Genomic DNA, 13,867 nt, shown 5'->3' with positions numbered 1-13,867 from the left:
CCAGAACATTTCCTCTTTGGCAATAATGTCATGGTATTTCTTAAGGATCTCGTTTTCATCAGCAATAGACACAGTACTGAAACCATCCTTCTAGATCTGGTCCTGTATTTCTTTAAGGTTTTCCTGAATTTTTCTCTTAGCCTCAAATATATTCCCAAAACTGGTCTTATTCCAGAGTCGAATGTTGTCCTTTACACTTTTGAGCTTCTTAACAACTTTGAACATAGTTGTTCCCTCAACTTGGATACTCCACCATTTCTGAATATTTCTTTTAATGTCGGGGTGAAGGATCCACATTTTTTCAAATCTAAAGGGATAGTTTCTCCTTCTATTGATCAAGTCAGCATTGAAGGTGATTGGAAAATGATCGGATCCAGCCCGAATATGGGCAGATAAAGAACAGAAGTACTGACTATACCAGTCATAAAAAATGAGAGTTCTGTAAAGACACACTTGGATAAGGTCATTACCATTTTGCTTGTTAGTCCAAGTATAATTGCAACCATTTATCTCCAAGTCATTAAGAGCTTGGGAGTTAATAAAATCCATGAGGGCCATCCTACTTTCCAACTGAGGAGGACTGCCTCCAAATTTTTCCTCCTCTTTCAAAGGAGTGTTATTGGTAGACCCCATGCATGATAATTTTAAGAGTAGAAGTTTTTTTTTTTTAATATTAATGTATTTATCCACTTTAACCTTAGGAAGTGGATAAACATATTCACAGTGATTGAATTAGTTGAGTGATTTTCTTCATGAGGAATATAAAATTTAGGGTAACAAATATAAAGAGTTTTCTCTAATATATCCATATAAGATCTAATGTAAGGAATATTTTCCATCCAAGAATTTTCATTGTTGAAGGGAAAGTATTAGAATGAAGAGGAGATAAAGTAATGTGACTAAAATTATCAATGATTTCAACTTCATCCTCTATAATTTCCTTAGAAGAGGGAGAAAATTTACGATAGATATTGAGAACAAAGACTCACATAGGAAAAGCTAAGTCACTTTCACATGCTTGTAAAAGAATACTTTGATCTTCTTGAGAAAATCAAGGAAGTGATGTAAGGAAAGAAAACAAGAATTTTATTGTTAAAAATATAAGGAGAATGTTAACTGATAAATTTAACTAAGAGCTGTTAATATTTTCCTTTAGGGCTATGAAATAAGGTTCAAAATAATGCCTAAAAATATTGAGAAAATAAAATTATTTCTTTTTGTTTTTGAAGAAAATTTTATTTTTATTTTTTTATGCTTAAAAATATTTTTAACTGTAAGAATATTGGGTTCACCAAAATGTACTGTACAAAATTTCACTTGAAGAAAGAAAGATTATTTTCCCTTGTCAAACAATTTTACAAGCACTACACTAGAATAGTTGTTAGGAAATAGTGCATAACACATTTTAGTAATTAATAAATAATAAATAATAAATTAGCATAATAGTGTTAATTTATTAGTTGCTACTTAGGTGTGTGTTAGTTATTGGTTAGTTAGAAGTAAGTTGGATTTGTAAAGTCATGGAAATGTAATATCTAATTGATTTTGATGAATGAATATTTGTTTGTAGATGTAATATTTTTTCAATTATTCAACATTTGGTATCAAAGTAGGTTTCAAAAGAGGCCTCTCTAGTTTTCACTCCACTCATTTCTCATCTATCTAGTTTATTAAGGCAATATATTACAAATCCTACGCTCCTTAACAATTCCATTACCTTTTTTCATGCCCATTCACTTGATGTAAAATCAAGTAGTGCAAACAATGACTAGCAACATCCTTTGCATCTTATGCAAATTTCATGTTTGCATAATCCACCATTATTGCATGTTTATTATTGATTCTTGTTGGGATCCCATGCTCCTCATAGAAATTTTTTTGACCATCTGTCACTCATGAGCATCGTATTTCTCTTCCATTGTGTATATTATTTTCATCAATTTTTTCTCCACCACGTTTAATGTGCTCATGATTATATTTAATTTTTTGGTTTCTATCCATAGAAACCCTCGTAAGCCTCTATCCATAGGTTATTTAGGGATTTGTTTTCCATAGAAGTATAGGAACAAGAGGCAAATGTACAAGAAATCAAGGTTGAGTGTTTGAATCCAAGGCTTCTCATTTTATATGACCATGGCAAGAAAATGATAGGTTGCCTCACATTATGGTTTCCTTGCATCACTTTTGGGAAGATATAAAAGAAGTGGTGATTGTTGCCATTGATGGGCACTATGCCACAAATATAGAGAGCTTAAAAATATAGGAAGAACAAAAGTTCTTTAACCAAAGTCCAATTCAAGATGCAGTTTCATGAAATTCCATGATATCCAAGTATGATATGAATGCCAAAGTAGAGGATGTTCATAAAATGTTTGATGAAATGCTCATACAAACTCTTATGTTGTGGATGAATTTCATTACAAGTTACCTCATTGAAATTTGATCTCTCCTAAAATGCAATGATAGTAGCAAACTGAAAGTGCACGACTTATTTGAACAAATTCCAAAAAGAAATGTTACTAAAGATATAGAAGGCATAGTCGCTAAAAATTTACTAGTGCTTTCCACCTATACAAATATATTTTAGTTAGCCAACTATGTTGTCATTCCATTTTTTGAGTTCACATTTTGATTTCGGACTTCAAGTCGACTCTTTCCTCTAGGTTAGTCTCATAGAACGAGGAGTTAGTTATGTTGCAAAGAGACTAAAGATTTATGTCGTCCATAATATATTCTGCCAAGAAATATATTGGTTATGCCAATTTCATATGGCTAGCTTGTTTAAAATAATGGATCAATCTATGATCCTACAATTCTTGATCTCACAAAAAAAAAATTAATTAATTTTTTTTTTCGTATTTCTAGTGTGGGTATTTTATTGTAAAGATGTATTATTGGTTAAAACCAATATTTAATGATATATTTTCAATTAAGGGGGTAACCAAAATAATTCCTATGCTATCACTAATGGGGGAGGGGGGTGTTAGAAAATAGTGCATACATAGGTTATTAGCTAATAAATAATAGATAATAAATCAACATATGTAGTATCTTAAATTTATTATCACTTGTTGGTTAGGCATTAGTTGTTGGCTAATTGTTGGGTAGTTAGAAGTTAGATGGATTTATAAAGTCACGGTCCAACACAATAGCTAATTGATTTTGATGAATGAATATTTGTTTGTAGATTTGAGATTTTCTCAATTTTCCAACAAAAGAAACTACCCTTATGTGCTGAAGAGGCTAACTTGTTGCTATTATGTTAGAATGAACAAATTATCTAATTAATCTTGATATGTTTTAACTATGAAAGATTTTATTTGTCTAAGAAACCCAAACAACTATAGAGGAACCAAATTGTTGTTTTTTAATAGAAATAAAATGATAAAATTGACAAAATGAAAAAAAAAAAAAAAACTAAACAAGAGAGAAGAATCTAGTGCCAAATTATGGAGGTCTCTAGACTAGATGCCAACATCAAGTGTAGATCTTGGAATGATGTATGATGCTTGAAGGAAAATAGAACGACAATGGTGATTTAATGGTCACAAAATAAGAAAATATATACTAAAGCCTCAAATTTTCTTGATATAATAAGATGTGGGGTATCTATTATATAGATTTTTAAAATAAAAATGATAAAATTGGATATCTATTATAATCTTGCAAGCACTACACTAATATTAACTACTCTTATGTGCTAAAGGAGGCTAACTTATTTTTTATTAGAGTAAAATAGGTTTTACAGGGACCCAAAACCCATACAAAAAGAAATAGTCATTAAAGACAAACAAGACACCAACCCATAGCGGGATAGTAGCAACAAAAATAATAGAAAATAGGGTCCAACAATCCAGAGATTAAAAAATTTAGTTCAACATTTAAACAATCTTAACTTTTTTATCAATAAAAATCCCTAGTGATATAAAAAATCTCCTCCATATCACTTGCTTTGACCTGCTTACCTCTATCCTTGCTGTGAGTTCGAGTTGAAGGTCCTCGATTAATATGGGTCTTACCTTCCAGGACAGATTCCTTCACCTTGCCTTTTTCGCAAACCAAAATGGAGGAGGAAGCATGAGTAGCTAAGGGGGAAACATTAAGAGATTGGGCTTTTTCATTTAGTCTTTGAAGGCCCTCCGTGCTATTCATCATAGTTGTTCTACTCAATGCAATAACAACTCTTAGCTTCTTATTGACCTTATCCAAAGCCACCTCGAGGTTCATTATTTTTTCTTCACGGTCATTCTTCATGGATTTAACATCGGTTACCAGTTTCTGACAGAGATCAAACAGGTTGTTTGTGTTGTTTGAGGAGGGGGAGTTTAAGGTGCTCTATCTTGTAGAAAGGTTATTGATCTTGATTTTCAAACCAGAGATCTTCGTGACTACCCCATTGAAGAAACTAGTTTGTCTTTCCATATTTGCCTTCACCACAACCTCTTTGGCCCCAAAATCCACCATAAAGGAGCCCATATCTTTACTCACAGGGGTATCCCTATCCAATTAAACTGGAATTTCAATATGAAAGTCCAAATTCTGTTGATCCCCAACAAACCTAGTGAGAATTTTAGCCACAATTCTCACATATGCAAGCATGAAAAAGTGATTGACAAGAAACATAAATGTAAGAAGCTAAATGACAAATCCAAATTATGCAAAAATGCAAATATGATGCCCCCCCTTAGAAGGAACCGCATGAAAGGCATATTATTCTATGGAGAAGAGCAGTTGTAGCATGTCAACATAGTAAAATGTTTTTTGTGGAATTCCACTAGTAGTAGGTGACACATAAATGTCCACAACCTCAATGATGGACGTGTTGGAAAAAATGCAACAAACTGAGAGGGGGGGGGGGGATGAATCAGTTTGCTCAAAAACTCACTGCAACTCAAACCACAAATCAAATCTGATAATTAACAGTTAAAGCATGAAACAAGTACACCACATCAATAACACACATAACACCAAGATTTTTGAGATGGAAAAGTTGGTTAAGGGAAAAACCTCAGTGGGAACCTACCCATAATGAGATAATACCCTATTAGGAGTAAATGTAAATATTACAATGGGGAATGCACATGCATTCAAGAGCACTGCCTAGAGCTCATTGCTCAAATAAGAAACCCAGAAAGGCTACAACCTTTAGGGAAGGATCAATGCCTTACAAGAAGTCTCACTGACTTACAAAGGCATTTAGACAACAATCCAGATTACATGAACTATGAGAATAACATCTCCATATGCTTGAGTACAGTTTCAGTTAAGCACACAGTCTTCTCTATAGCACTTCTCTTCTCTCCTTCACACTTTTGAAGGATCAAATCACTTGTTTGCACATACAACTCGATCATACAACTTGATCATAAACACATCAATGTCCTTAACACGTTCCACACATCCGCAACAAAAGATATAATAATTTCAGAGCAATACAGAGCACAAACAAGAATAACAAATAACAAGAACAACTAAATAACATCCTCAACACTGGATCTCATAACTTGATCAAAACATCATGCGGATCTCTACAAATGGGATTGAACCATCCACAAACAACATACTGGAGACCTTTTAAACTACATCAGCTCATCTACAAAACCAACTCATTCAATAAAATTGCAACATTTGAATACACAGAAGAATATGTTAACATCAATGACAACACATCATTCCAACAAAATTCTCAGCAACATCCAACATAATGCAAGAGGATAGGGGGATCCAATAGTTTGGCATCAGAACCCATAGCAGTGAGAAGAATATGTAATATAGCTACGAGATGGGTATATCGTCATAGTGCCAAAGTTCTTGGATCTGAAGTACATGAAGACAAAGATAAAATAAAAATTCAAGTCAACATGGAAGAAGGCTAAAGATGCCCTTAACACTTTGCATCGTCCCTGAATATTGATAAAGCAAGGTACAATAGATAGAAAAATAGATAATAGATAGAATAAGTTGTATGACAAAATAGAATCCCCTGTATCTGAGCACCTACAGAGTAACTCGAGTCCTCCAAGAGAGCACAACAGATAAAGACAGTCAACCTCCCATATCCAAGCACCTACGGAGTAACTTGGGTCCTCCGGGAGGGAACAAACATATAAAGCAAGCACAGGGGAACACAATCATGCACACATACTATGCTAAAAGATAAAGAAATATAGGGCCCTAGAGGCCTTCAATGACTTGGTCATCATTCTCCCAATCTATATCATATGGGGAAGGAGGACGAGACCAAAGCAAGAAAATGGCAAGAGTGGCACTAGGTGCCTCACCAGTAGCGAGAGAAAGGGATGAAGCAACATCAACATCTGCATCCACAGGCTTAGAGGAGGCAAGGGCCAATGATTGTGTGAAGATCGTAGACAATGTCAGGATGTCCTCCAAGGAGTTGAACAAGAAAGCCTTCCCAGAGGAAGCAGGTGACTCACTCGAAGAAGATGAAACAAGAATAGGATTGCTAGCCTCTAGAAGAGGGGAAACAAAAAACTCAAGAGAAGGTAGAGCCTTCTTAATCACACACATAGAGACATACAAAACAACAAGCAGAGAAAAGGATGAGGAATATACCTGCGAGGATTTTCGTCATTGAAACTTCGGGATGGGGCCCTACTCAAACTTGCATTTGGGTGGGACAGGATCAATAGGTCTCATATCAACCATAGTAGGATGAAGGACCCCGGGAAAAGTTTGATGCAAAAATGACTATGAAATAGGGTGAAAACATAGAGTTGCGCTAGGAACCACCTGCGTATGTAGCATATCAATAGGCAGAGACAATGGAGGGACATCCAACAAGGAGATAATGAGGGGTGGCTCTAAATAAGGAGCGATGAAAACCTACATCCATTTAGGGGGAGGTTTATCAATAGGCCCCAAAGTAGCTGGAGAAAAATCAAAGATGATGCAGAAACATGAGCAACAAATGAAACAAGATTGGATGCAACATAACTGGGTGTTGAAGATGCACCAGTAGATTTCAAAGAAGCATCGCACTCTCGAGCCATGGCCTGTCGATAGTGCTTACACTCATGTGCACACTAATTACGATGGATATGAGGGTCACCAATTGAAGTCCGAGAGGACTCAGAAGCATCATGCTCCATAGGAGAGGCCTCAAAAACCATGTTAGGGAAAGGAGAAGGCCTAACTGATGGAAAAAGAGGTGCATCCGAGATAGATATAACATTCACAACAATGAGCACCCTACCTCGCTTTTCTCAAGGAGAAATTGGAGGGTCGATGGAGGGTACAAACATGAGCTAGGAAGCAAGAGTAAGCGATGACAAATGAACATAATATAAACACTTCCCTTTCTCATATTGAGAGGGCCGAGGGATATCGACCATGATCGAGAACTCGAAGGGAGGGCAGGCCGCAAAATTTGACTGACTACACTTGGTGCAGTCTTAGGAACAAAAGGGACCACTGAAGGCTACACAGTCTTGGGTGAATTGGGAGGTCTATTCAGAGGAATAGGCTTAGCCTCTATCCCCAATAATGAGGGGGCATGAGGCACTACCTTCTCTAAGACAAGAATAGATGGAGTAGAGATTGATGCATGAAGAGGCAACAAATTAACTAGGTCGAGCTGATTTATGGGTCTACTCCCTCGTCTTGTATTGGTAATATGCATGGTACATCATGTCACCATAGGGAAGCAAGGGCTCCACTAGAGCAAGCCAAAAAGGATCCATCAAAAAATCCCCATAAGCTACTAGGGGTCGATATCTAGTATCCTAGATGACATGCACCGAACCCTCCTAGGGAAACTTGAGGCACTTATGAATCACTGAAGGAACCACACCCATAGCAATCAACCAAGGAATGGCTAGTTTGAATTAGAATAGGTCCGACTTGAGAATGATTACAAATGTCAACGAAACAACCTTGGGTCCCACAAGGACCGTCAAGGTGATGCTATCCAAAGGAGGAATAGAGAAACCGTCATGTGTCCTCAGGGTTGCTCGACATTCATCATATGCAACCCTATGCTAACAGTTCATGAATAGAGTCTCCTCCATAATGACATTGACTCTGCATGATGGGTCAACTATCACACCATGATAGTTTGACCATTCAATTTAGCAGGAATGTATAGAGGAGTAGGCTTTCCACAATATGGGCATCCAAAGGGGTGAATAATAATGACATGTCAAACACCTTCCCCTTCTGACTAGGAGGCAAACTAATAGGAGTGATAGTGACCATGTTCATGAATGGACAATCATGCGAAAGAGGATCTAATGCATAAATGAAATTTGTTGAATATGGGGGAAATGGATCAGTGTAAATCTGCAAGTCACTATTCATCTCATTAGTAGATTTGTTTGACTTGTGCTTTCACACATCAACTTTAATTGCACCACCTTCGATGTGGTCTTGGACAATATTATGAAGATGATAACACCTCTCAATGTCATGAATAGGTACATGATGATAATGATAAAATTTTAATCCATCGTACCAACACATATAGCGTCTGTTATTAGGCAGTGATCGAACCTTAGGAAGGGTAATTAGATTATCCTTTAGCAATCATTGCATTATGCTTAAGTAGGAGTCATTCAATTTAGTGAATGTTATATTTGTTGGCATATGTACAGAGTATGATGACATGATGATATTGTATGTTGTCATTGATGTCAATATGCCAAAGTATGAACTGGTATATTCAAGAAAGCAAACTGGCAAGAAAACTGGTATGATGGAATGAAGTGAACTGGTATGTTGACGTGAACCGATATATGTGAAAAGGTGAACTGGTATGTTGGAATGTGAACCGGTATATGCAAAGTTTGTATTGGGGTTTCATTTGATATGACTACCGGTTGGTAGTCTCAGCTTCAGGGTTTCCGGTTGATGTATTTCAAGTCTGTGTGATTCGACCGACGACATCCTGTGATGGGTTAGCATTGAAATGAAGATCAGATCATGGTGCCACATCAGCCTTGTGCGCATGAAGAATCTTGAGGATATTGCATGAAGAAGATTGATTCTATCCACCTCAGGAATGTGCAAAATCACAATAAATGGTGGAAAGCACGTGATGGGTTATCAGCTTCCAGAAGCGGTGAAGAATGAACGATGGAGAATGTCTTGAGATTTATTCAAAGATTGTTTTACTCTATGCAATGTCATTGAACGGTCAAGATTGGACCAATTATATTGATAACCTAGATGCTTAGGGTTTAGGGTTTATGCTACTGACCTAATTGTTGTCTATAAGGTCGATGATGTTTGTTGTTGTAAAGTTGTTGGCAAATGTTATGTGTGTATCCAAGTGAAGAGATACTTGATTCTTGCTAGACCAGAGAAGTAAGTAGATACCTGTAGAGTGTGATTGCAGAAGTATAGTAACTAAAGTGGAGCTGACTTAGCATTGAGTGTTGTTATCAGATCAATGTTTTACCTATTGACTTCTAATCATTTCAACAATTGGAAAATCCCTTTACCAGGTAGCTTTAACAGGATTTTTGTAAATCCTTTAACAGGGTGACTCAAAATCATTGAGTTCTTAAAATCCTCTTGCAAGGTAACCTTTAACAGGATTTTAACCTCTAACCAGGTATTTAGCCATCCCTTAACCAGGTGATCCCTAGAAGGATCGGTTCCTAGCAGAACCTGTTGTAAAAGTCTTTAACCGGACTAGGCTCCTAACAGAGCGGACTTCAAAAGAGTTCAAAGAAAAAATTGTGGGTATTCATCCCCACCATGGTTTTTCCCAGTTAGGTTTCCACGTGAAAAATGACTGTGTTATGTGTGATGACTTTTCATGTGATGTTTTAGTGTTTTCTGTTAAGCGGTAATGCAAGCTAATCCAGTGGTCATTATAATAATGATGTATTACTTGCTTAAGCATATGGGTGAAGTTGAGATAAGGTATTAGGCTGTGAGATGATCTAGATGACTACCGGCTTATGTCTATTACAGTCATACTGTGTTTTACCGGTATTGTCTTGTTTTAGATCGATGATAAAGTTTGTCGGTTAGTGCAATCTTTGTAGTTTGAATTGTTTAAGAAGTTTTTGTCCATACTGATTCACCCCCCCTTCTCAGTATCTATTGAGTATTTACTGTTCATCATTATTCATCAATATTCTATTGTAGTAGCCATCAGAGGAACAACCACAATATTAGCTACAACTTTGTTCTTTCTAGACCCTTTTGTGGACGTGCCTGCAAAAGACCCACCACGAAGGTTCGAAGTGGAATCTCCAAACTAGGTCATGGTGTGCTAGTAATCCATGAGCGCAGAACACATACTGGCAAAGTTTTGATAGCAGTTAAGAAATAGATTCTCAATCGATGTCAACTATAGATTCCAATGAACATCCTCTACAAATTGCTAGTTGGCAGGGCAAAGGGGATCCTAGTAGAGAGACTAATATATTGAGATAAAATATATGACCTTTTCATTGGGTTTTTGCTTATAGTGAACAAGGTCAGCGATAGTGACCCTGTTGCTAATGTTTGCCTGCAACCATTTAAGGAATATATTCATAATCTAGTTGAAGGTATGAATAGAATGATCTGGAAAGGAGCTATACCACTCTAACACAATTCCTTTAAGGGACGATGAGAATAGTTTAGGAAAGATAAAGTCCAGGTTTTGGTAATTGCTACACATGGTCATACAAGAATCAATGTGCACATTAGGGCCCCCATCACCATTGAACCTATTGAACTTCAATGATTCAGCTGCAATCTAGGAAGGATAGTGTTCAGGATAGTGATGTCAAGGGAACTGTTACTATAATATGCAAGCATAGATGATTGAGAAGAAGCAAAGGCTAGGTTTGTAAGCTGTAACTGCAACTACCCCATGTTCAATAAGATAATGCTCAAGACAAGATTAGAGGGTGGAGGAGGTGGGCCATATGTGCCACCACCTCCAATGACACCTCCAAGAGAACTAGTGCCATTGACATATGCAGTACTAGTGCTGATCATAGAGATATAAGATGCAATAGAGGTCGAGGTCGAGCTACTAGCCATACCTGTGTAACCTAAGAGAGTGGATAAGGCATTGATTCTAGGAATGGTGGGTCCAGGGTCAACCATGTGTACCATAAACTAGGCATGTCAACACCAAGCTGAGAACCACAAGTGTCAGACTGGCCATCTTGGGGAGAGGTACCAGCTAAAGGCACATGATTCTTAACAATCATAGATAATGTCCTCAACATCTCCAAGCCTCTTCTATCTAAGATCAACATGTCTCTCAGAGTGCTTACAACATTTCCAGCCTAGGGGAGGACATTCTCCTGATTTAGGAAACCCTCAAAGTCTCTTAGATTCTACTCTAGCATGTTAATTTGTTCAAAATCAATGGTCATGACATAATAGTGATTAACAAGAGGAGGGGAAGATGGAGGAGTGTTGGCAAATGCACACTCCAATGAGACATTGTAGGTGATTGAAGGTTTTGTCATTGATGGCAACCTTGCAATCCTATGACACCGGCAAGACAATTTATCGACACCAGCAAGACAGACTCTACACCGGCATAGAGACCACCGACAGTGAAAGGAAGTATACTGGCACCTAGGCCGACAAGAATTTTGTTTGTAATTTATTGTAAAATCATTGTAAGCTGACTTGGCAAGTTGTAAAATGACTCATATATGTATGAGATCATTATAGAACATTTGTAAGGAAGAAGATAGGCAAAATAAGGCAGACCTATTATGCGAATTATAGGTTAAGGGTTTATGTATGAAGCAAAGCTAAAACCGGTACTGGGTCTGGCATAGTAGATGCTATTTTGAAGCAATACAAGACATTGGATTTACATAATCTATTTTGTAAGTCAGTGAGACTTCCCATTTTGTAATTGAACAGTGAGCTCTAGGCACTTGGCCTTCATGCATGTGCATGCCCCTATTGTAAGAGTAATATTCACTTATTGGCCAGTAAACGAATATTGTGGGTCACAAATCCCACCGAGGTTTTTCCCACACTGGCTTTCCTCGTTAAACTACTGTGTTATGGTGTGTTTTCTTGTGGATGTTGTTATTCTTGTTTATTGCTTTATTTATGGTTTACCGGTACATAGTATTGATATGGTTTTCATGTTTTAAATCTAGTAACTTCTTGAGCCGGTTAGATACTGATTCACCCCTGCCCCCCCCCCTCTCTCAGTATCTTTGGGAATCCCAACAAGGAGAATTTCTTAAATAATTTTTTTGAGAGTTAGGTGGTGAATTAGGTGGAGAAGGACCCCTTGTCAAAATGGTCTAAAGAGTGTAAGAATCCAGGAACTCATTCGGGTCGAGAAGCTAATTATTAAACATTGGACCCGACCCAAGAGGCTTGTAGAAATTTGTAGGAACACTCAAGTCCTAACAGTCCTTCTCACGACAACTCCCATGACAGTCTGGGTCATAAATCCAAGAGAACGAATTGGCCCTCCAGTACCTCACTTATACTAGCACTAAGGGTGAGCCAGGGGATGGAAAATACAAAAACTAAACTAACAAACTACAAATCAGGCTCTTGGAAGGCTCTACTAAGCCTGTCTTGGGGATGAGCATGCAAAAATAGGACACCAGCGTTGCGCGCTATCATCTCGTACTGGCAAGGTACAAAGATTGTACAAAAAATGATAGACACAACTATATTATTAAGTAAACATGAAAATGACATGACTAAGTTAACAGCATAAAATATGAAATACTAGAATGAAATAGGAAAAGAAATAAGGGAAAGCACATAATCAGTCCACGATTAAAGCCTCCCACAAGATAACCACCTTCCTACGACTATAAACCTACACACAAGTAAGAAGGAAAACGTTGGGGTTTGTGTTTTGGAGTCTACCTTAGTCAGACCCCCATTTTGGTGTTTCTACCTCCATGGATAACCCTAATAATAACAACAATGAAATAAAATGATAAAGATGAAAGAAAATCAATTGGAATGATAGATAGATTGGAGCAAAAGGTTATGAATATGCAAATAAATTAAAGAAAGTAAGTGAAATCCCCTTCCAAGACTTGTGAAGATAATGTTGTGAGTTGTTTAAGAGAATGCAACAATGGTGGTGTTATGAAAACCTGTGAATATTGCTCAAGAAGATCACCAAAATCTCTAACCTACAAGAAAACAATCAAGAATCCTCAAAATGCCTTCAAATGGGAGAGATATAGGCCCTACAAGGCAAACTGTCGTCGGTGGATGCATGCAGAGGCATTATGATTCTTTTCAATTGCAAGCGTAATGCATAAACAACCATCTGCAGGCTGTCAGATTCGCGGGATGCTAGTGCATCGCACAGACATCTCCACGTCGCACTAATGTCCCAAGGATGACAGGTCGACAGAGTTGGTAGGATTTTGGTCTGGAGTTGATGAAACAATCTAGGTGGGTAAGAAGACAAAAGCGGTAGTACACAACCTTCGATGATGTGGAGGAAGGCGTTGTTTGATGCGCTGAATTATACAAGGTGTGATTTTTGACATTACAGAATCAATAGATAAAATTGCATAACATCTTGTGATAGTTGTTAGACAAGTCTAGAAATTTGGTAGCTTTTTTGGGTTCCCTACCTACAAGGAGAAAACTCACGATCTTTGGCTCCATACCAAAACTATAGAAAGGGGAGGAAAGGAAAGCTTACAATTTTTTAAGCACAAGATACAATACTACTCAATCTACATCAAGTGGCTAATGGATTAGTTGCATAGCTTCATAATCTTGATCAAGATCAATCATCTCTCAGAAGGAGATACTTGTTAAAACAAAAAGTGAAGATTCCAAGTGAAATTTTAGTTAAGTGAGGGGATGCAATATCTACTTGTTTTATGCTATAGTGGGTTCAAAAATCGGTGCTTGTACTTGGATGATTGAATTTTTTTTC

General features: G+C 37.2%; 1 protein-coding gene across 1 annotated transcript in view; it reads right to left on the bottom strand.

Annotated features, from left to right (window-relative positions):
* Nucleotides 1–4,254, bottom strand: part of LOC131051115 (cytochrome P450 716B1-like) — a 126,259-nt gene extending 122,005 nt beyond the window's left edge. The window contains exon 1 of the mRNA XM_059217639.1: nucleotides 3,966–4,254. Within this exon, the coding sequence (XP_059073622.1) occupies nucleotides 3,966–4,254 (289 nt within the window). The remainder of the gene's footprint in view (nucleotides 1–3,965) is intronic.
* Nucleotides 4,255–13,867: the final 9,613 nt, after the last annotated feature.

Source organism: Cryptomeria japonica, chromosome 3 (assembly GCF_030272615.1).
Source record: "Cryptomeria japonica chromosome 3, Sugi_1.0, whole genome shotgun sequence".
Classification (NCBI taxonomy): Eukaryota; Viridiplantae; Streptophyta; class Pinopsida; order Cupressales; family Cupressaceae; genus Cryptomeria; species Cryptomeria japonica.
The sequence above is the reverse complement of the archived record's forward strand: the minus strand, read 5'-3'. Positions and strand labels throughout refer to the sequence as shown.